The sequence below is a fragment of the Microcaecilia unicolor genome, chromosome 7 (assembly GCF_901765095.1).
Source record: "Microcaecilia unicolor chromosome 7, aMicUni1.1, whole genome shotgun sequence".
Taxonomy (NCBI): domain Eukaryota; kingdom Metazoa; phylum Chordata; class Amphibia; order Gymnophiona; family Siphonopidae; genus Microcaecilia; species Microcaecilia unicolor.
Window position 1 is genome coordinate 121007522 of NC_044037.1, and position 23841 is coordinate 121031362.

General features: G+C 46.5%; 1 protein-coding gene across 1 annotated transcript in view; it reads left to right on the plus strand.

Annotated features, from left to right (window-relative positions):
- The window catches only part of LOC115474732 (integrin alpha-X-like), a 258012-nt gene that overhangs the window by 88725 nt on the left and 145446 nt on the right, over positions 1-23841 (plus strand). The window contains exons 10-11 of the mRNA XM_030210360.1: positions 1070-1146; positions 19021-19147. Coding sequence (XP_030066220.1) covers positions 1070-1146; positions 19021-19147 — 204 coding nt within the window. The remainder of the gene's footprint in view (positions 1-1069; positions 1147-19020; positions 19148-23841) is intronic.

Below are 23841 nucleotides of genomic sequence, written 5' to 3' on the forward strand. Positions count from 1 at the left end.
ACTTGTATTAAGACCTGTGCCTATAAAAGAGAGAAGATTTTGCCAGATAGTTGGAACATTTCTCCAACTCTTCTCGGAAGGCACAGCTCTGTGCAATTGAACCCAGAATCTGTCTGATGATGAATGTACCAAGTTGAAGATTTAATCTTGGTAAGAATAAATTGAACCTTCTTTCTGAAAACCAACTGTGTCTTTATTTCTACTTATTCTTTATCTGTCATTTATTCTACAAAGAAAACCATACACAAGAGATCCTCACTCCCTGAACTAACTAAGATAGATCTTTATATGTGGGAACATAAATGGCCAAAGATCTCCTTAGACCCTATTAGACAGAAAGCTGTGGTCATGGGAATAAGGTGTGAACTCTGCCTTCTGATGCCTCCCAGAGGAGTCAAGAAGGGGTCTAAAAGGGGGGCATTAAAACACTCTGCTCTATATTGGTTTCACTGGATGCACTATTTTGTCTTCTGCTGATAGAGCTCATACTTAGATTTAATGCCTCTGAGATATTAAACATGCTATAGATGTTCAAATATTTGAAAGGTATTAATCCGCAAACGAACCTTTTCTGGAGATGGGAAGGCGGTAGAACTAGAGGACATGAAATGAGGTTGAAGGGGGGGTAAAATGTCAGGAAGTATTTTTTCATGGAGAGAGTGGTGGATATTTGGAATGCCCTCCCGCGGGAGGTGGTGGAGATGAATGAATCCTCAGAAGCTTAGCGGAGATTGGGTGGGAGGCAGGGCTAGTGCTGGGCAGACTTCTATGGTCTGTGCCCTGAAAATGGCAGATACAAACCAAGGTCAGGCATATACATAAAGTAGCACATATGAGTTTATCTTGTTGGGCAGACTGGATGGACCGTACAGGTCTTTCTCTGCCATCATCTACTATGTATGTTACTATGTAAACCACTTTGAATGTAGTTGCAAAAACCACAGAAAGGCAGTATATCAAGTCCCATTTCCCTTATACAATTACCACTTTAATGGCCCAGAGAAGGGTTTACCATGAAGTCACAGAGCCCCAATGCTCATTAACCCTTTATTCTTTCCTTCCACTTCAGGTATTCAACAAACTTCCAACAGTAGTTCCTTCCTACTGGAGCTATCGCAGGGTGGATTCAGTGCTGTCAAAACTCCAGTAAGTATTTCTTCCTTTTTGAAAAGATATAATGAAAATAGGGATGTTGTTCTTCACATTGTCATAGGGTAGTTAGTGGGGTCCCACAGGGGTCTGTGCTGGGACCGCTGCTTTTTAATATATTTATAAATGACCTAGAGATGGGAGTAACTAGTGAGGTAATTAAATTTGCATATGACACAAAATTATTCAGGGTCGTCAAGTTACAGGAGGAGTGTGAAAGATTACAGGAGGACCTCGCGAGACTGGGGGATTGGGCATCCAAGTGGCAGATGAAGTTCAATGTTGACAAGTGCAAAGTGATGCATGTGGGTAAGAGGAACCCGAATTACAGCTATGTCATGCAAGGTTCCGCGTTAGGAGTCACAGACCTAGAAAAGGATCTGGGAGTCATCGTGGATAAGACGTTAAAAACTTCTGCTCAGTGTGCTGCAGCGGCTAAGAAAGCGCACAGAATGTTGGGTATTATTAGGAAAGAGATGGAAAACAAACACAAGGATGTTATAATGCCGTTGTATCGCTTCATGGTGCGACCTCACCTTGAATATTGTGTCCAATTCTGGTCGCTGCATCTCAAAAAAGATATAAAGGAATTGGAGAAGGTGCAGAGAAGGGCGCCGAAAATGATAAAAAGGATTGAATGACTTCCCTATGAAGAAAGGCTGAGAAGGTTAGGGCTCTTCAGCTTGGAGAAAAGGCGGCTGAAGGGTGATATGATAGAAGTCTACAAGATAATGAGTGGAGTAGAGCAGACAGATGTGAAGCCTTTGTTTACACTTTCAAACAACAATAGAACCAGAGGACACAAGATGAAGCTAGAATATGGTAGATTTAAAACAAATAGGAGAATGTTTTTCTTTACTCAGTGTGTAGTTGGACTCTGGAACTCGTTGCCGGAAAATGTAGTGACAGCAGCTGGCCTTTCGGAGTTTTAAGGGGGTTTGGACAGATTCCTGAGGGAACCATCCATTGAATATTATTAAAAATTAATTTATATATATATATTTTTTAATGGGTTTTGCCGGGTTCTTGAAGCCTGGATTGGCCGCTGTCGGAGACAGGATGCTGGGCTTGATGGACCCTTGGTCTTTTCCCAGTATGGCGGTGCTTATGTGCTTAAAAAAAAGGACTACATTATTTTTCTTTATACATTAAGGGAGCCATCAGTGTTGCAGTGAATGGCAGGATTTACTGGATGTCTTTATTCAGTTAAGTTTGTCCAGATATTCAGAGTGGCATTTTAGAAGGACGTCCAACTCAGAATATGGATGTACAAGTCAGTTTGTCACAAATGGATGTCCATCTTACATGTATTTTAAAACAGGATACAGCCTGTTCTAAAATACATGTGACACGGATGTCCATGTGCTGGAAACTTGTAGCATGAGCATTTTACAAACTGAAACGTCCAAATTATGAACGGAGAAAATAAGGAGCATGGACATCTGTTCTGTGGCAGTATAGTAACACCCATCTTATAAAATAGCACAGAAACATCCATACAGAGCAGAGGCATAGCTTAATGTTTAGTGCAGTGGGTTGAGAACCAAGGGATCTGGGTTAAAATCCCACTTCAGCTATTTATTTATTTATTTATTTATTTTTATTTTTAGCCTTCCAGGAATAGACAAATAACTACTCCATCTGAATATACACCACTTCAATAGCCTTCAGGCATGCTGGTGTCATATATTCAGGTCCAGTAGTTATTTAACTGTCCCTGGAGGGCTTATAATTTAATAATAATAATAATAATAAAAGAGCTGAAGTGGAATTTGAACCTGGGTTCCTTGATTCTCAGCCCATTGCACTAACCACTACACTACTAACCAGATCTACATGCTATTCTATTGTAAGAGAGTGAATCGCTTTCAAGCTCTGCACCTTAACGCATAAAATTATTTACGGTCTAGCTCTGGAATACATGATTCCTTTAATAGACCTCCCACCTAGAAATGCCATCAACACAGCCCGCACCTATCTCCAACTTCATTATCCGTCTTGCCGGGGTGTCAAATACAAGCTTCTTTTTGCCTCTACTTTTCACTACTCCAGCCCGAAGACGTTCCTTTTTGAAAAAACTTACTCCATTAGTAATTCTGCTTATTAGTCACCCTAATTGTTGTTAGTGTTCTGTCCTTATTCTGCTGTAAAATTCATGTGTTGTACTTCTCTACTTTTGTAATTCATGTAAACCACATTGTGCCTGCATTTGTGGGAAAATGTGGGGTATAAATGAACCATAAATAAATAAATAATAAATATTCTGCTAAGAATATCTGTAGTACCTGAAGCTGTCATAGATTCTGGTATCCCTTGCCAGTTTCACATTCAGAGGAGAGGGAGGGGAAGAGCAACATGGGCGTAGTTTGGGGGGCAAGGGCGGCATTGCCCCCCGAAACGTAGGCACAATGCAGCAGGCAGCTCTCGGACAGTCCCTCCTTCCTGCCCTCCGCTCCCCGACCGACAGCCCTCCTCTCTGTTCCTTCCCCCCCCCCCCCACGCGTTTAACCCTTTTACTTTCAGTTGCAGCGACGGCAGTGAAGAAAACACAGCGGGCTTGCCTCCAGCTTCTCCCTTCCCTCACACAGTGTCCCACCCTCGCGGAAACAGGAAATACATCATCGCAGAAGGCGGGACACTGTGTGAGGGAAGGGAGAAGCTGGAGGCTAGCCCGCTGTGTTGTCGTCTTCACTGCCATTCCTGTGCCTGAAAGTAAAAGGGTTAAACGCGTGAGAGGGGGGTAGGAAGGAACGGAGAGGAGGGCTGTCAGGGAGCTGAGGGAGGGCAGGGAGAATTGCTGGACATGGATGGGAGGGGAGGGCAGGGGGAGAGAAGAGATCGCTGGACATGGAAAGGAGGGCAGCGGGAGAGAAGAGATCGCCGGACAGGAGAGGAGGGGAGGGCAGGGAAGAGAGGAGAACTGCTGGACATGGATGGACGGAGGGGGCAAGGGAGAGAGCAAATTTGCTGGATATGGATGGATGGAGGAGAGGGCAGGGGAGAATGGAGAGTTGCTGGACATGGATGGATGGAGGGGAGGGCAGGGGAGAGAGGAGAATTGCTGGACATGGATGGATGGAGGGGGGCAGAGAGGAAATTTGCTGGATATGGGTGGATGGAGGAGTGAGCAGGGGAGAATGGAGAGTTCCTAGACATGGATGGAGGTGGGGGAGGGCAGGGGAGAGAGGAGAATTGCTGAACATGGATGGATGAATGGAGGGGGCAGGGGAGAGAGGAAATTTGCTGGATAAGGGTGGATGGAGGAGAGGGCAGGGGAGAATGGAGAGTTGCTGGACATGGATGGATGGAGGGAAGGGAAGTCAGGAAGGAGGTGCACATGGATGGAGTGGAGGGCAGGGAAGAGAGGAGAAATGTTGGACAAGGATGGAGGGAAGGAAAGACAAAGGAAGTAGATACACACAGATGGAGGGGAAGGGAGAGAGGAGAAATGTTGGACATGGATGGAGGGGAAGGAAGACAGAGGAAGTAGATGTACATGGATGGAGAGGAGGGGAGTGAGGAGAAATGCCGGATATGGATGGAGGGAAAATTGCTGAATTTAAGGGCTGGATTGGAACACTTTGAGGGCAGATGCTGAAACTGGAGGAAGGATAGGGACAGGGCTACAGATGGTAGACAGGACACATAAGGACACAGGAGGATGGTGGACATGGTGAGAGAAAAAATATGAAATGGAAAGAAGACACTGCATAAAACAGAAGACACTGGGACCAAAGTGAATAGAAAAACTAAATGATCAGACAACAAAGGTAGAAAAAGTATTTTATTCAGAATTGGAATATGTCAGCTTTTGGAAATGTGCATCTGTGATATTTTGCATGTAAGTTTCAAATTTTTCTAGTATTGCTGCATACTGAGTCTGACTTCTTGAGGTAACTTTCCAGTTCAGTATTTTGCCTTCATATTTGTTTTAATTCTAGTTCCTTGTGTCATATTTTTATTTATTTATTTGTTACATTTGTATCCCACATTTTTCCACCTATTTGCAGGCTCAATGTGACTTACATAGTACCGTAAAGGCGTTCGCCAAGTCCAGTAGAGAAACAAATACATGGTGATGTTGTGGTCGATTAAGGCTCAGTCACAATGGGGATCGAAGAGAGGAGAGGTTATATAGTGTCCATTACGAGCTTTGGTTATGCTGTGTTGCAGAGTGTAGGCATTTATGTTGGGTCAGTAGGGTATGCCTTTTTGAACAGGTTGATTTTTAGTGATTTCCTGAAGTTTAGATGATCGTAGGAAAAGACTTCAGATACCCGGTTCAAATAACGGTTAATTACAACCAATGAACCGAGACGCTCAGCGTTGCCTCTGAAATGCTAAAATGCCTTTTGGTCAATCCGCTGGCGAGTATCCTAACTAGTCTGAAAAACCTTTTATTTATTAAAGTATTGAGTAGCAATGTAGGTAAATCTTGTACTTAGCTTTTATTCGCTTGACACTTGCTGGGAATGCCCGGCAGTGAGCTCCTGGTTCGCAGATGCTTCTAAAGAGCTGAACCCAACTGTCTTCTACTACATCACTCTGATGTCTTCTACATCACCCTGCAGATATTAAATCTGCGATCTCAGATGCTAAGGTGTCAGTTTTGTGTCAGTTGTTAACGCTGGTTATTTGTCACAATTATTTTCAGTTTCTGGATAAATTCTACATTCAAGTTAGTGGGGTTGCTATGGGGGCCACGGTTGCTCCCTCTCTGGCCTGTCTCTACATGACACAATTTGAAAATAACTTTGTATATGCTTCCCCTTGGTGTGATCATATCGTCTTATGGAAAAGATATATTGACAATGTGATCCTGTTTAGGGACGGGCCAGAGAGTGAGCTAATGTCCTTCATTGCAGACCTCAATTTTGCTGATCCCCACATTAAATTTACAGCCAGAGTAGATAAAAAGATGATTGAGTTCCTTGATATTAATATTGTCAAGTCCGATAATAGGGGTTTTCAGACTACAATCTTTAGGAAGCCGATCGACAGGAACACCCTTTTGCATTATTCTAGTCATCATCATGTAGCATTGAGAAAGGGTGTTCCTGTGGGTCAGTTCCTTAGGCTGCGTTGACTTTGTTCTTCTGTCTTAGAATTCAAAACCCGGGCAAGTGTTACGTCTGTGCTCCCCTTGCCCTCTGGTGGCCAGAACCGGTGGCTGCTATGAACTGCCATAGACTGTCTTGCTGTTCCTACCCGGTCCAGACTTCAGCCCAGTCCGGTCTGGATCTTCCAGACTGCCAGACTTGCTTGCTTTGTTTGAACCTACACAGCACCCGTAGTTGCCTGGTGATTGCTGCACCTGAGCTTCAGGTGCTGCTGGGCTTATTAGCCATTTTGAAACTCTCTGGCTTTGCCTTTGCATTGCGTCTAAGGCCCTGGTATGTTGGTGCTTTTGCACTTCAGCCTGAGTTTGTTTCCTTGCTCTAGTTCTTGCCTGAAGTCTTGCCTGTTCTAGTTAGTCTGTGTTTAGTTTAGGGTATTGCTTGTTTCCCTGTCTTGTGTCTTGTTTGTATGTCTTTGTCTAGTTCTGGGTTTATCTGTGTTTGTTCCCTGCTTCAGTGGCTGCTTGCAGCTTTTAGTTCAGTCTCCTGTCTAGCTGTGTTTGCTCCCCGTTTTAGTGGCTGTTTTCAGCTAGCTTGCAGTCCTGTCCTTTAGCCTATCTTTTCCCTGCCTTGCTGTCCCTGTGCTGCCTAGCTGTTAACCAGTCCTGCCCTGTCCAGTAAGTCCTGCCGGCCACCTGAAGCCTTGAGCTCAACTCTTGGTGAAAAGTGGCCAGGTGCAGGTGAAGCCTAACTGTTTGTCAGAGATCTGCCCTGTCTCTAGCGTAGGGTGGTTTTCCCTGCCACTGCCGCTCCTCGGCAGTGGCCCAAGGGCTCACAACCCAGTTTCCAGCTTCGAAAACGTGACAGCAAGAGACATGTGGGTCAGATTTATAGAAAGGGGTTATCTGGTAAAGGTGGTCAGAAAGGCATATAAAAGAGCTTTATATGCCCAGAGAGAGTGGCTATTCTTGCCTAGACAAGTTACGCAAGAGAGGGCTCTGGCATGTATACTTCCCTTTTCTCACCGGGCTTCAAAAATTGGACAACTGATACATAAGCTCTGGCACGTTCTGTTGTTTCATCCTGAATTCAGGGAATGCCCTAAAATCGAGTACAGTAGACAGGCTAACCTCGGTGAATTGTTGAAACGTCCTTTTTCAGATAAGAGTGCTGGTCAGCATTCCCCTTGTGGGAAATGCGTTTATTGTAAGCATTCTATCCCCACTAGTTGGGTCACTATCCCACACACTACAAAAAAAGTCTATCTGCATAGCAACACCACTTGTAATAGTGAAAGGGTTGTATATTGTATTATATGCCCTTGCCCCTTATATTACATCAGGCATACTAAACGACGTTTAAAGCAGAGGCTTGCAGAGCATGTTAGTAATCTTAGAATCTGTAAAAAGGATGTTCCTCTAGTAGCTCATTGGGCTTCATGTAAACACACTTTAGAAGATTTGAAATGTGTTGTGCTAGTACAGCTGCCCACCCCTGAGGGGGAAGGTGGGGCTATCACTGCTTGGCTGTTGGCTACTGAGCAGTGTTATATTTTTCAGTGGGATACTGTGACCCCTAGAGGGCTTAATCTGGAAATTGAATGGATTTGAGACTCTGTTCCTTTAAGTTAAGGGTGTTTCCTTTTCACTGTTTGGTATTTAGCCTGTCGTTCTTTGTTGCGGTTTATGAGCTGGAAGCTTGGAGGCGGGGCTGGGATACCCTGCCTGGACGTTGGTCCCGTTGGTGAGTAGCTGTTACAATGTATATTTATATGTATTGTATTCATTTGAAGAGTGATTGTTAGTTAGTTATGCTATTGCGTTTTTTTGTTGATATGTTATAGGCTATAAGGGGTGGTTCCCCCTGAGGAAGCGCTACAAAATGTGGTCTCGCATTGGGGAACTTTGGAGTATACCAATGGTGTGGGTTTAATTAATCTATCCCTGGAAGCCTCCCACTTGCCTGAAACACTTCATGGCTGCCTTTAAATTAAAGGTTTGACTGTGTGTAGGATCACAGAGGATTTATGCGACTAAGGACAGTGTCTCTCTGTGTGCTTTTTTATCACAGGGATAAGAACAGTGGTTTTACATTGTTTGCAGTGAGGATTTTTTCCTCTCTTCACCTGATAACTTGTTGGATACAAAGATCAGTGATATCTACTACTACTAATAAGAACTGGGTTTTGTATACCATTTTATTATCTATGGCTAACTGACTGATCTTTATTGAGCCTGTGCTCTGATGATATATAGAGACTGAAGAAACTGCAATTCAGGGTTTATGGTTAATGCTGTCTTTGGGATTTGCATATGTGATCAGGGTATAAGTGTGGTGTGGATGGCAATGCGAGTGAGTTGCAGGGATATTATTTAGTAGTTTTTTAATGCACTGATTTATCTTCACTAATAAAGATTTTGTAATTTATATTGAACAGGAGTACTGTTTGCTATTAATGTTTTAGGTACTTCCTATTGTATTCATATCCCCTATTAGGACTAAGATACATATTTGTAGCCAGTACCAGAATTTTATTTAATGTTAACATTTTCACAGCTTTTGGCAGTGAGTTCCATAGTTGTGCGTTTATATAGGAGAAGCTAGATGCGTAGGTTGCTTTGTATTTGAGTCCTTTGCAGTGTGGGTAGTGGAGGTTTAGGTATGTTCGTGATGATCTGGTTGTGTTTCTGGTTGGTAGATCTATGAGGTCTGTCATGTAGCCTGGGACTTCGCCGTAGATAATTTTGTGGACCAGGATGCAGATTTTGAAGGTAATATGTTCTTTGATTGGGAGCCAATGCAGTTTTTCTCACAGGGGTTTGGCACTTTCGAATCGTGTTTTACCAAATATCAGCCTTGCTGCTGTGTTTTGAGCAGTCTAGAGTTTCTTTGTGAGTTGTTCTTTACATCCCGCATAGATTCCGTTGCAATGGTCTGCATGGCTTTGTACCATTGATTGTATTAGGTTACGGAATATTTCCCTCGGGAAGAAAGGTTTTACGCGTTTAAGTTTCCACATTGAGTAGAACATTTTCTTTGTTGTGGAGTTCACTTGGCTCTCAAGTGTAAGGTTGCAGTCGATTGTAACGCCGAGTATTTTCAGGCTATCTGAGATAGGGAGGGTGTGGTCTGGGGTGTTTATGGTTGTGGGTTTGTACGTATTGTGTTGAGATGAGAGGTTGAGGCAATGTGTTTTGTCAGTGTTCAGTTTCAGTTGAAATGAGTTTGCCCATGAGTCCATGGTGTTCAGACCGAGCTTGATTTCATTGGTGATTTCTGTCAGATCATGTCTGAAGGGAATGTATATTGTGACATCGTCTTGGTGATAGTGGTGATCCTTGATGTACTCCGCAGTCTGCTTTCCACGGTGGTGATATGCTTGAATTTGATTTCACTTGGTATGTTCTGGTGGTTAGAAAACCCTTGATCCAGCTGAGTATATTTCCACCAATCCCAATGTAGTCTAGGAGTCTTAGTAGTATATTGTGGTTTACCATGTCAAATGCGCTCGACATGTTGAATTGGAGGAGAAGTATGCTTTTACCTGTAGCTATTTCCTGCTTGAATTTGGCCAGGAGAGTGACTAGCACAGTTTCGGTACTATGGAGGGGGCAAAATCCTGATTGTGATTCATGTGGTATTGAGAACTTGTACATGTAATTAGTAAGCTGTTTGGTCACCATGCTCTCCATCAGTTTGACTGCTAGTGGGATAGATGGAACTGGGTGGTAGTTGGCAAGTTTGTTTGGGTTTTTTTCTTGGTGTCTTTTGGAATTGGGGTGAGTAGAATGTTGCCATATTCCTCAGGGAAGAGACCTTGTTGGAGCATGTAGTTTAGGTGGGATGTGAGGTCTGCTATGAAGCTGTCGGGAGTGGATTTAAGTAGATGGTTGGGGCAGGTGTCTAATTTGCAGTGGGTACTGGAGAACCTATGAGTCGCATGGGTAACTGATTCAATGGTGAGGAGAGCAAAGTTTGACCAGGTTCGGTCTGCTGGGTATTCTCCGGAGCTTAGGTCCAAGCCATTGATGAAGTTTTCAATGTCTGTGTTGTGCTGAGGAAGTGTATTGCATAGCTTTATTATTTTTTCGTTGAAGTATTTAGCAAGTTTGTCTGCGGATGGGATGTCTGTGTTGGTTGTGGTGACTGGGGTGGTGTTTAGTAGCTTATTTACGAGTTGGAATAGTTTCTTCAAGTCTTTATAATCCGCTTCTATTTTAGTTTTGTAATAAGACCTTTTGGTCTGTCTTATTGCATATTTGTATTTTCTTTGTATTTGTTTCCATGCATTGAGTGTGTGTTCATCTTTTATTTTTTTCTATGCTTGTTCGAGTTTCCTGGATTGTGTTTTGAGTTTTTTCAGTTTGGAATTGAACCATGGTATCGAGTTTTGTCTTCTTGATATTCTTGTTCTTAAGGGTGCTATTTCGTCTAGTACGCTTCTGCATCTTTCGTCCCAGTCAGAGAGGTAGTGTATGGAGTCCGTCCGTGCTGTCCATTCGTTGTCATATATCTGTTGCCAGAATGCTTTTGGGTCTATTTGGCCTCTTGTGCTATAGGTTGTTTGTTCTTGTATACGGTATGATCCCTTCTTCCGCCATTTTAGGGTTAGGTTTAGTTTGTAGTGATTGGTCCAAGGTGTTTCTGTCCATTTGATATCTGTTATTAGTAGGTTGTAGTCTGGGGACAATTTGTGTGAGAAGAGCACCAGTGTGTGCCCTTTGAAGTGGGTATCTTGCATTTATGTCCATTTGAGATCCCATGAGTGGAGGAATTCCTTACATTCTCTTGCATTGGTGGAGTTTGGGTCTTCTAGGTGAAGGTTTATGTCACCTAGTATTAACATTCTCTATTTCTGTGGATAACACTCATCCTTCCTGTCTCATCAGCTCATAACCTTGGGGTCATCTTCGACTCCTCCCTCTCCTTCTCTGCACATATTCAGCAGACTGCTAAAACCTGCTAAAAATAAATGGACCAAGTGAAGCCGGCCAAGTGCTCGTCAGAGCTGGCCTTCTTTTTTCCATTATCAGCCGAAGCCGGCCATCTCGTAACCATGACCCCGTCCCGCCTTCCATACCCTGCCGAAACACTCCCTTGAACTTTGGACGGCCCTGACACGGAAAGCAGTTGAAGCCGGCAAAAATCGGCTTTCAATTATACCGATTTCGCTGGCTTCAGGAGATGGACGGCCGTCTCCTGATTTGTTTCGTAAGATGGCCGGCCTTCTCATTCGAAAATATGCAGGATAGTAAACCTATGGAACTGAAATTACCATCTTCCTGTTTTGCTCTGCTGCCTCCTCCTCCTCCTCCCAAATTTGAACCTGATGCCTGAACTCTCATTGCCTCCCACTCTATTGTACCCTCAACCCTCATCTTCTCCTTCCCCCACTCCCTCTAATATCCATCCTAGCCTCCCTACCTCCTGTGGATCTCCAGTGTTCATCTCCCCCAAGCCTGGGGAACCTCATGCCCTACAATATATCTCTATTTTCCTTGTCATCAACAGCAGATGAATCCATTAACTGATGGGTTGTATCCGCCTACCAGCAGGTGGAGATAGAGAACGCTGAAAGCACATGGTGTTCCAGGACGCCCAACCCCCCTCTGCCTTCAGTATATCTCTATCTCCCAGCAGGTGTAGATGTCGCGTCTCAGCTCCTGGATTTCTGCCTGGGGTGGCTCCTGTGCTTTGCCAGTAGAGCAAGGGGTGTTGTGGCTGGTGGTGCCCACTTTAAAGGCATACTTGGTTTTCCCTGTCCCTGCCTTACCCCATTCCTCCTCCTCCCAGAGTTCCTCTGTGGCTGCCTGCCTCTAACTTTCCTCACAGTTTAAAAAAAAAAACAGAGAGGCTTTCTCCTGATCTCCTGGTTCAGTGCAACTTGAACGCAGCTCGTTTAACTCGGTCTCCTGAGGTGAGAGTGGTGCCCAGCTCCTCCGGGGAGGTTCCCGCTGACAGCGCTCTGTGCGGGGTAGGTTTTGTTTTATGTATTTGATGGCTGCTGAAGGGGTTAAGCGCTGTTCCCACTGTGGGAAATGCAGATCAGCAGTGGGGCTTTGCAGCACATGCTGCCTAGATGCTAATGCTGGCACAAGCATGGCGGGCTGTTATTCTTACCGCCCACCGGAGTTGGCAGCGGCCGCCATCTTGGAGGCGCCATGTGACGCGACCCTCGCGGTTGCGGAGGGGTCTGAGTGCAGGGGGACGCCTCGTTTCAAGGTTTCTAGAGGAGCTTTTCCCTCCGCTTCCCCCAATGTGGGGGCGGATGTACAGGGTTTGTGCTGCTGATGCATAAGGCTTTTATGTTAAAAAGAGCACTGCCTGAGGCTCCTGACAATTCCTGTCAGTCTGGGTTGCCTCCGGTTCTTTATAGCCCAGCGTCTGCTGGAGATTTTATTTCTTCCCCCAAGCTTTTGGCTGATGCTAAGCATAGACAAATGAATACCCCATCTGAGGGGGACTCTTCACTCTGTTCTCCCCTGTGGTCTAGTTTCAGGGAGTCTGAGGGGTCTGGCAGGCCCTCACGGACTGATGATCCAGATGAGGGTGGCTGGATGACCCTAAAGTGGTTTGGATTTTCCACCACAACGAGCTGCCAGCTCTCATTTCTGATGCCTTACAGGCCCTTTGTATTGAAGATCCTGACGAAGGCGCTGCCTCTTCTATTAATCCTAGGATGGCTAGCAAAAAGAAGCCTTCTCGGGCTTTTCTCGTGCATGCTTCCATCCAAGAGCTTATTTCAGCTCAATGGTCTGACCCTGAGGGTCCCTTGAAGGTGGCCAGGGCTATGTGTCACCTTTATCTCCTGAGGGAAAGTCAGTTGACCCTCTTTGGGATGCCTAAAGTGGATGGTTTAGTCACGGCTGTGACTAAAAAGACTACTCTCCCATTGGAGGGAGAGGTCGCTTTGAAAGATATGCAGGACCGGCGGCTGGAATCCACGCTGAAGCGGTCCTTTGATATCTCGGGCCTTTCCTTACGGGCGGCTATTTGCACTTCCTGTGCAGCCCGGGCCTGCCTTTCCTGGTTGCAGCAGGCGGTTGAGCAGCCTGCCGATGGAGCGGGTTCCCTCGCTGAGGTCGGCCCGTGTAGGGAGTCTGCCCTGTCTTTTTTGGCTAATGCCCTTTATGATCTGGTCAGAGCTTCGGCTAAGCAGATGTCTGTGGCAGTTGCTGCCCGCCGCCTTCTTTGGCTCCGGCATTGGGCGGCTGACATGGCCTCTAAACAAAGGCTGGTGAGGTTACCCTTTCGGGGCCTCCTTTTGTTTGGGGAGGATTTGGAGAAGATTGTTAAGGACCTAGGGGACTCTAAGTCCCAACGGTTGCCTGAGGATAGTCCTTCTTTTCCCTCCTCTTCCAGGCCACGTTCTCACGAAGCTCGCAGGTATCGCCCGGGGCGCTCTGCGGGGTTTGGTCAATGTACCTGTTTCCAGCAGAGGAACTCCTTTCGTTTGGACACACACACGTCGTTGTCCGGGCAACGTCCAGGAGTTCAGGGGGGTCCTCCACAATGATGAGGCGCCGGTCCACTCGTCGGTGCCCGCAGTAGGGGGTTGTCACTCCCTCTTTTTCGAGGAGTGGACCAAGATTACTTCGGATCAGTGGGTCCTAGACCTGATCAGAGAAGGTTATCGACTAGAATTTGCCGTCCCAGTAGGAGATGCGGCACTGCTGTCAAGTGGGCGGCAGTATACGAGACCTTGCAGGTATTGCTGAAGCTTGGAGCGGTGGTTCCGGTTCCTCCCGCCGAACACGTCTGTGGTCGCTACTCCATTTATTTTGTGGTGCCTCAAAAAGGCAGGTCGTTCAGACCTATCCTCATCTTACGCAGAGTCAACGAGGCCTTAGGAGTCTGACACTTCTGCATGGAAACCCTGCACTCCGTCATTGTGGCGGTACAGCCAGGAGAGTTTCTCTGGTCTCTGGACCTCAAAGAAGTGAACTTGCATATTCCCATCTGGCCGCCGCATCAGTGGTTTCTCCGGTTTGCACTATTGAGCTAACATTTCCAGTTTCACGCCTTGCCTTTCGGCCTGGCGACTGCCCCTTGGAATTTTTCCAAGGTCACGGTGGTAATGGCTGCCTTTCTCAGGCGAGAGGGTATCAGAGTTCACCCTTATCTCAATGACTGGCTCATCAGAGCAGATTCGGCAGACGAGAGTCGACTTGCCACAGCCAGAGTTGTTACAGTTCTTCAGACTCTGGGCTGGGTAGTCAATATGCCCAAAAGTCACCTGACCCCCTCTTAGTCTCTCGAGTATTTAGGGGTCCGGTTCGATACGGCTTCGGGGTTCGTTTTTCTTCCCAACAGCAGGTGGCTCAAGCTTCAGAATCATGTCCGCCTGCTCCTGCGAATACCTCGCCCTCGAGATTGGGACTTTGTTCAGCTCCTGGGATCGATGACAGCCACCATAGAGGTGGTTCCCTGGGCGAGAGCTCACATGAGACTGCTGCAGCTTGCTCTGCTTCAGCAGTGGTCTCCGATTTCCCAGGAATACCAACGCAGACTATGGTGGCTTCCTGCGGCCCAGCGCAGTATGGATTGGTGGCTTTCCGACAGCAGGCTGCGGCAGGGGATGCCACTGGCTCTTCCTCTTTGGTGTCTGGTGATAACGGATGCCAGCCTTTCGAGCTGGGAAGCTCATTGCCGGGGACGCTATGCTCAGGGTCTGTGGTCCACCGCAGAAGTGGGATGGTCCATCAATCGCTTGGAACTGAGAGCGATATTTCAGGCTCTTCAGGCCTTCCACAGGACGCTGAAGGTTCTTCCTGTCCGAGTTCTGTCGGACAACACGACAGCAGTGGCCTACATCAATTGCCAGGGCGGCACTCAGTGCAGGGCCCTGGCTGTGGAGGCATCTCAGATCTGCAACTGGGCCAAATGCCACCTAGAGCTGCTGTCCGCAGCTCACTTAGCCGGTTAGAGCAACAGGCAAGCCGATTTCCTCAGCAGACATCAAATCGACCCGGCGGAAGGGGAACTGGCAGACAAAGTTTTTCTTCAGATTTGTGCCAAATGGGGACTCCAGGCTTGGATCTCATGGCGTCAAGTGTAAACGCCAAAGTCCCTCCCTTTTTCAGCAGAAGGAGAGTGTCGCTCGGTGGGGTTGGATGCTCTGGCTAAACCTTGGCCCTTGGGCCTGCTGTATGTGTTCCCTCCTTGGGCCTTGATAGGGTGAGTTCTACTTCGGATTTGCCTGCACCGAGGATTGGTAATTCTCATCGCCCCGAATTGGCCAAGGTGTCCGTGGTACGTGGATCTCCGGCGGATGCTGGTGGACGCATGTCTTCCTTTGCCTCGGGTTCTGAACTTGTTAGTTCAGGGTCTGGTGACTATGGAAGATCCTTGCCGCTTTCGTCTTACGGCCTGGCTCTTGAGGAGGCACAATTGAGGGACAAGGGCTATTCTAATAAGGTTATTGCCACGCTCTTGCAGGCTCACACGCGGTCTACCTCTGCGACTTATGCTCGGATCTGGTGGACTTTGGAGGCATGGTGTACTCTAAAGTCTATCTCGCCGACTCTGGCGACAGTCTCGTTTTTCCTGGATTTTTTGCAGGACGGGCTACAAAAGGGCCTGACCTACAATTCCCTTCAAGGTCAAGTGGCAGCGTTGGCCTGCTTCCGGGGGAAAGTCTCCGGCTTGTCCCTTGCTGCTTATCCAGATATTCTCCGATTTCTCAGAGGGGCGCTTCGGCTCCGTCCTCCTTTGCGGTCACCGTGTCCGGCTTGGTACATGGGGCTTGTGTTGAAGGCGCTCCAGCGATCTCCGTTTGAGCCTCTTAAACGGGCTTCTGAGAAGGATGTGACTCTCAAGACAGATTTTTTAGTGGCAATGACGTCGGCAAGAAGAGTGTCTGAGCTTAAGGCTCTTTCCTGTCGGGATCCTTTTCTACAGTTCTCGGATTCCGGGGTAACTGTTCGTACGGTGCCTTCCTTTCTGCCTAAGGTGGTTTCAGCTTTTCTCCTGAATCAGCCCATTTTTCTTCCTTCCTTTTGTAAGGAGGACTTTCCAGACTCCTTTGGGCAATTGCACCTTTTGGAGGTCCGCAGGGCTCTGTGGCAGTATCTGCAGATGTCAAATGAGTTTAGGAATTCTGATCATTTATTTATTCTGTTGGTAGGTCCCCGACGGAGGTTTCCAGCGTCTAAGGCCACTATAGCCCGATGGCTTACGGAACTCATTTTTTCAGCTTATCTGCTTTCAGGGCGGTTGCCACCTGAAGCGTTTAAAGCACACTCTACGAGGGCTGAAACGGGTGTTTTTTCTCTTCAGGAGATCTGTCGTGCGGCTTCCTGGGCTTCTCAGCTCTCTTTCGTGTGGCATTACAGGCTGGATTTAATTTAATTTTAATTTATGTTACATTTGTACCCCGCGCTTTCCCACTCATGGCAGGCTCAATGCGGCGGGCAATGGAGGGTTAAGTGACTTGCCCAGAGTCACAAGGAGCTGCCTGTGCCGGGAATCGAACTCAGTTCCTCAGTTCCCCAGGACCAAAGTCCACCACCCTAACCACTAGGCCACTCCACTGTGGCAGCGCAGCAGGATGCGCATTTTGGAGCGCAAGTGCTTGCTCGTGGAGTTGCCTGTTCCCACCCTAGTTAGGGAGTGCTTTGGTTCATCCCATCAGTTAATGGATTCATCTGCTGTTGATGACAAGGAAGGGAAAATTAGGTTCTTACCTTGATAATTTTCTTTCCTTTAGTCACAGCAGATGAATCCATGATGCCTCCCTGACTGACTTTAGTTTTTGTACAGATGTTGCATACAGACATTGTGCCTCATCAGGGGTACTTGAATACAAACATGCTGTTTTTATTGCAGGAGGTTGATAATGTCCCTCCTTTGTTTGGTTATTGCCCTGGTTCTGGGGCGTTTGTTCTCTGTGAGGAAAGTTTATGTTATATTGCCTGTTTTTTTCACTCTGCTTTGGAAATTTCATATACTGAAGGCAGAGGGGGTTGGGCATCCTGGAACACCATGTGCTTTCAGTGTTCTCTATCTCCACCTGCTGGTAGGTGGATACAACCCATCAGTTAATGGATTCATCTGCTGTGACTAAAGGAAAGAAAATTATCAAGGTAAGAACCTAATTTTCCCATCCACACTGTAATCCTCTGATAGCTATCTCTCTCCCTTTGAACCCCAATGATCCTTTCCCCCCCTCTCCTCAGGGGCTGACACCCCTCTCCTTAGGGCTCTCTGATCATCCTAGATCTCCCATTTATTTTACATTACATTTCTACTTCTTATATTCCTCTAAATTCCACTAAGATTCTAAGTGGATTACAATCAGAGAAATAGGAGAACCTTATACCAAGCTGTGGAAAAAGGGGGCTGGTGCTGGCATTGGTGCATGTTTTACATGTGTGCGGAGGCACCCTTTTACCGCAGCTGGTAAAAGAGAAGTCTCTCCTTCCTGCAGGAAATGGCCATGTGGCAAGTAAAGCACTGGCCGTGTGGCCATTTCGGGGGAGCCCTTACCGTCTCCCATTGAGGTGGCGGTAAGGGCTCCCGCGTTAACCCAGTGGTAACTGGGCATCGCGCAACACTGCCTGATTACCACCGGGTACACTCTAGCACTACAAAAATAAATAAATTTTTGTAGTGCCGGAAATGACAGCATGCTAGGGGTGGGAAGTACCACTGGGCTGCAGCAGTAGCCCAACAGTACTTCCTGTATAGTGAGCGGTATGCCTGTGTTGGTCTTACCACTACTTAGTAAAAGGAGCCCTAGATTAATTATCTAGGAATGTACAATGATTCAAAATAAACTATAGATTAAAATTAAAAATAAAATTATAAATTGAAATTAAAACAGTTATTAAATGTGCAATAGTACATGAAATAAAACAGTTTTGATGGTTTTCTTAAATGTATCATAACCAAGCAAGGATCTTATTTAATACATTAGTGAGAGCTGCGAAAGCAACAACACAAAGAGTCCACAAGATCCAATATGGAAAACAGATGAGAAGCAGACCCAGGTTTAAACAAATCCACCTGATATGGCCATGTTTCGCCAAACTGGCTGCCTTAAGGGCAGATGAGTACCAACGGGTGTAAAAATCCAAGCTTCACCAAACTGGTAAAAACTGCCTTTCTAACCAGGCTTTGTATGTAGTGAGTCACCTTTGCTGGTTAAGTGTTGAATATTGCCACCTAACTGGTCAAGTGCTGACTTCACTCACAGAACAGCTGGTTTTCAATTAGTCACAAACTGGACATTTTTGACAGCACTAACCAGTTAAGTGGGAAAGGGAGGGGTTGGGATTTACTGTACCACCTTTCTGTGGATACAATCAAAATGGTTTACATATTAGGTACAGTTACTCATTTTGTACCAGGGGTAAGGAGGGTTAAGTAACTTGTCCAGAGTTACAAGGAGCTGTAGTGGGAATTAAACCTAGTTCCCCTGGTGCATAGGCTACTCACTAACCGTTAGGCTACTCCTCCATTCCTCCAAGCCACTGCTGAAAATGAGCGGTTAGCTCCGAACAGGTCATCTAATCAACCAGGAGCCATTTCTGGCAGGTTGAATTGCTTTGAATATTGACCTGCAATAGATTTATGAAAGTCAACACTTATCCCTGAAAATAAGCTACTAGAAATAGATCTACATTTGGGATCTTCAGAGTGCTTGTGACCTGGACTGGTCACTGTGGATGCAGAGCTTGATGGACCTTGGTGCTGACTCAGCATAGTTTGTATTATGTTATGTTTTATACACTGCATACACAATAACTTTAGCAGCTGGAGAAAAGGGCAGTTTTCCTATGTAATAACTTTGGCTCTTTTCTTCCCTACCCAGGATTCCATAGTGCTGGGAGCAGTTGGATCTTACGATTGGTCAGGAGGGCTCGACATGATCCACAGAAATGCCTCTGTCTTCATCAATGTCTCTTCCATGAGTAGTGACACAAGAGATTCTTATCTTGGTAAAAAGCTTTGTGAGGATTAATGCCTTCCCTACCAACATTCTGATAATACCAGTGCTTTTTTTGTAGAAAAAAAGGTGCCGGTACTCATTGTGGGCGGGGTCACCACACATGGCACCGCCCCTAATATAGCCACACCCACATTAGCCACACCCCTTTTACCAGCCATGGCGCATATAAACAGACATCATTGAAAATATTATACTAGTATAGGAGAAAAAATAATGTGATTTTTTTTTCATTATAAATAATTTCTGTAAGCTCTTACAGCTCCGGTATACCCAGTGCAAAATAAGACAAATTCCAAACACTAAATGAAAATAAAATGATTTTTTCTACCTTTGTTGTCTGGTGACTTTGTTTTTCTATCCATATTGGTCCCAGTCTCTGATTCTGCTGCTCTCTATCTGTTCTCTTAACTCCGTTTCCAGGGCTTTCTTTCCATTTATTTCTTTACTTTCCTCCTTTCTTCTTCTTTTGTTGCCCTGCATCCATAAGTAAAAGCTGGGTCCTCCTCCATGGAATTGACTGGAGGAGGTATAACATGGATCCAGCTTTTGCCTATTTTCTCCATCCATGTGCAGTTTTTCTCCTCTTCCCTTTCCCTCATCTCCATCCATGTGCATCTTCTTTTTTCTTTCCTCCCCTCCATTCATGTCCAGCACTTCTCCTCTCTCTTCCCCTCCATCCATGTCCAGCATTTCTCATCTCTCTTCCCTCCTCTATATCCATATAAAGCAATAATTCTCTCTCCCCTCTCCTCCATCCAAGTCAGCATTTCTCCTCTCTCCTAGCCAACTCCTCCATCCATGTCCAGCAATTCTCCTCTATCTCCTGCTCTCCTCTCCATCCATTTCTAGCATTTCTCCTCTCTCTCCTCTCATCCATGTCCAGCAATTCTCTCTTCCCTGTCCAGCGATTCTCCTCTCTCCCCTCCATGTCCAGCAATTCTCTCTTCCCTGTCCTCCCCTCCCAGCAATTCTCCTCTCTCCCCTCCATGTCCAGCAATTCTATCTTGCCTGCCCTCCCCTCCATGATCAGCAATTATCTCATCCCTGCCCTCCCATCAATGTCCAGCAATTCTCTCTCCCCTGCCCTTCCTTCCCATCCCATGTCCAGCAATTCTCTCTCCCCTGCCCTTCCCTCCCATGTCCAGCAATTCTCTCTCCCCTGTCCTTCACATGTCCAGCAATTCTCTCTCCCTTGCCCTTCCCTCCCAGCCCATCCAATGTCCAGCAATTCTCTCTCCCCTGCCCTTCCCATGTCCAGCAATTCTCTCTCCCCTGCCCTTCCCTCCCATTGATTTCCAGCAATTCTCTCTCCCCTGCCCTTCCCATGTCCAGCAATTCTCTCTCCCTTGCCCTTCCCTCCCATCCCATCCAATGTCCAGCAATTCTCTCTCCCCTGCCCTTCCCATGTCCAGCAATTCTCTCTCCCCTGCCCTTCCCTCCCATTGATTTCCAGCAATTCTCTCTCCCCTGCCCTTCCCATGTCCAGCAATTCTCTCTCCCTTGCCCTTCCCTCCCATCCCATTGATTTCCAGCAATTCTCTCTCCCCTGCCCTTCCCTCCCATCCCATTGATTTCCAGCAATTCTCTCTCCCCTGCCCTTCCCTCCCATCCCATGTCCAATTCTCTCTCCCCTGCCCTTCCCATGTCCAGCAATTCTCTCTCCCCTGCCCTTCCCTCCCATCCCATCCTATGTCCAGCAATTCTCTCTCCCCTGCTCTACCCTCCCATCCCATTGATTTCCAGCAGTTCTCTCTCCCCTGCCCTTCCCTCCCATTATTTCCAGCGATTCTCCGCCTCTCCCCTGCCCTCCCATCGACGTGCAGCGATTTTTCCGTCCCTCCCCTGCCCTCACCTCTCTCATATCCAGCGATTCTTCGTCCCTCAGCGTCCTCCTTCACTGCCTGCCTGCCAGCCAGCGTCGGACTCAGAAGCGAACGGTGCAGGCAGCGATTGGCTGGCAGCGTCGTAGCTTCCCTTTGCATGTCCCGCCTACAACTTCCTGTTTACGCATAGGCGGGACTTGCAGAGGGAAGCTACGACGCTGCCAGCCAATCGCTGCCTGCACCGTTCGCTTCTGAGTCCGACTGGCTGACAGGCAGTGAAGGAGGACCCTGGGGGACGAAGAATCGCTGGATATGAGAGAGGTGAGGGCAGGGGAGGGACGGAAAAATCGCTGCACGTCGATGGGAGGGCAGGAGAGAGGCGGAGAATCGCTGGAAGTAATGGGATGGGAGGGGAGGGGAGGGGAGGGGAGGGGGAGAAAAAGGTGCCGGTACGCAGTACCGTTGCGTACCGGCACAAAAAAAGCACTGGATAATATACAGATTGCAGTATTTCCTAAGTCAATTACTTTTTAATCATTCATGAAATTCTTACAAGGGCTCTTCCTTACTCCCTTCCAATCCTGGAAGCAGTCATGCTTATAACAGTATTATGAATTTGAACTGCACAAATTAATTAGGCCTTGTGTATATGTGATATCACAGGAACACTATTCCAAAAACTATTCCCAGAAGAGCAGAGGAAAGAGTTTCACATATACAAGTTCAACAGCAACAAATCTATTTGACACAAAGTGAAAGAGACTACAGGCCACCTGTACACTGAAAATATTTGTACACAGCAGCAGTTCTCAACCACTGTCTCAGTTTGTGGGGCTGACACACAAAAAACAGCAGCTGCAGTTGCATGCTGTCACTGTTTTTAGTTTTCTCTCTCATTTGTTACCCACCCCCACCCACACGAGTCCAGCATCTCATCCTTCATCCTCCCTCAGCCCCCCTCCTCTCACCTCCAACATTTTCAAATCTTTTCTTTCCTGGCAGCCATAACTTGTTCCCAGGCCGACTTGGAACCTTTCCTCACTAGTTTCCACCCCTCTAGTGCAACTTCCTGTGAAGACCTGGCTGAGGAAAGGCTCTGGGCTGGCCTGGGCAGCAAGTTATCACATATTTTATAAAGCAGACAAAATTGGCCAGTATTAACTGTGGAAACATATTAACAACTATAATCTCTCTTCCACAGTCCAAAGCTAATAAATCTAATGGTCTTAGCAGTGTAATTTGCTGGTGTGGCAACTTTACATTGTAAGATTTATAACACCCATCTCCTCATTGACCAATAGATAAGAACATTTTTTCTACAAATTTAAGTTTTAACTTTCACATTATAATAAACTTATATCACAATCCCTCCTTCAGGTTATTACTGTTATGCATATGGCACTATTATAATACTCATCTTAAGTAAGTGAGCAGCTCAATGTCGGTTTGGGGACCATTAATCTGACATGATTCATGTTTTGCTAAGGCTGTCTCAAGGATGTGTCCCCCTTCAATTTAAACACCAACTGTCTGGAGAAGCTTGTTTCAATCCAGTCAAAAACTATAAATTTTAGTAAAGTATTCACATAAACACTAATCCCTTTCCACCCCTGTTCTAGAAGCTCTTCTGCTGTACGTACAGGCGGTATGCATATAAGATTCTGTGCATAGCAGGAGTGTAATTTTATAAAAGTCTCTTTCTGCATCTGCTGTAAAACATTGTTTTACTCACAGAAATGCCTCTTAAAATTACCCCCATAATGGGTATACCTTTGTTTTAATAAGTAGCTATTTGGAGAAATCAATATGAATCATAAAACTGAATCTATTTTAGGATATACAGGAATGTAGTTTCAGGTCTTCTTATGAAGACAACCCACTCGATATTCAGTGCTATTTAACTGGCCAGGAACTAGCATACGTTGGCATTAACACGCCTACATTAAGGCACGTCCACTTACACCCTGTCAATGGCAGGCATACGTGAGTGCACCTAAATGTGGCACTTTAGCATGTAACTTACAGTATTCTATAAGTTACATATGTAAATGTTAAGACCTGCCCGTGCTCCTCCCCTGTGAATTCCCCCTTACATTTATGAGCTAAGCAAGTTGTGCACAGAAATGATAGAATAGCATTTAGCACTCAATTAGTACTTACACCCATAAACATGGGCGGACTGATCATTCAGGCAATTGGGCAGTGCCCGAGGGCCAGTGCAGTTGGGGGACCCAGTACCTCCTCCTCACATATCCAACATCTCTTTCCCCTCTGTCCCTGGGTCCGGCACTCCCCCTCCCTCAAAAGTTCCTTTCTCTGTACAGGGTCTCAGCTGTTTGAACTGACTGGAGCCTTCTCTGTGCCACGGCCTGCCCCTGCTTCCTCAAGGGTAGGCTGTGGCAGAGAGAAGGTTTCAGTCAGCATCAAACAGCCAAGGCCCTGTATGGAGAAAGGGACTTTCAAGGTAAATGTGAGGGGAGAGAGCCAGATCCAGGGACAGAGAGGAGAGAGGGGGAGATGTTGACCTCAGGAGGGGGGGGGGGGGGAGATGTTGCAGCTGGGGAAGGGAGGTTGAGGGCAGAGATGGTAGAGCTGCAGTCGGGAGCAGAGATGGAGCATCAAGGGAAGAGAGAAAGAATGAGAGGGAGAAATGTTGAATCTGAGGCAGTGGCGTAGCCAAGGGTGGGCTTGGGTGGGCCCAGGCCCATCCACTTTGGGTTCAGGCCCACCCAGTTGCAGCACATCTATAATGTGGCTGGCAGGGATTCCCAAGCCCCACCAGCCGAATACTCCCAACTGTCCCTCCTGCATACCTTTTAAATAGCAGATCTTTGCCTGCAGCAAGCAGCGACTGATACAT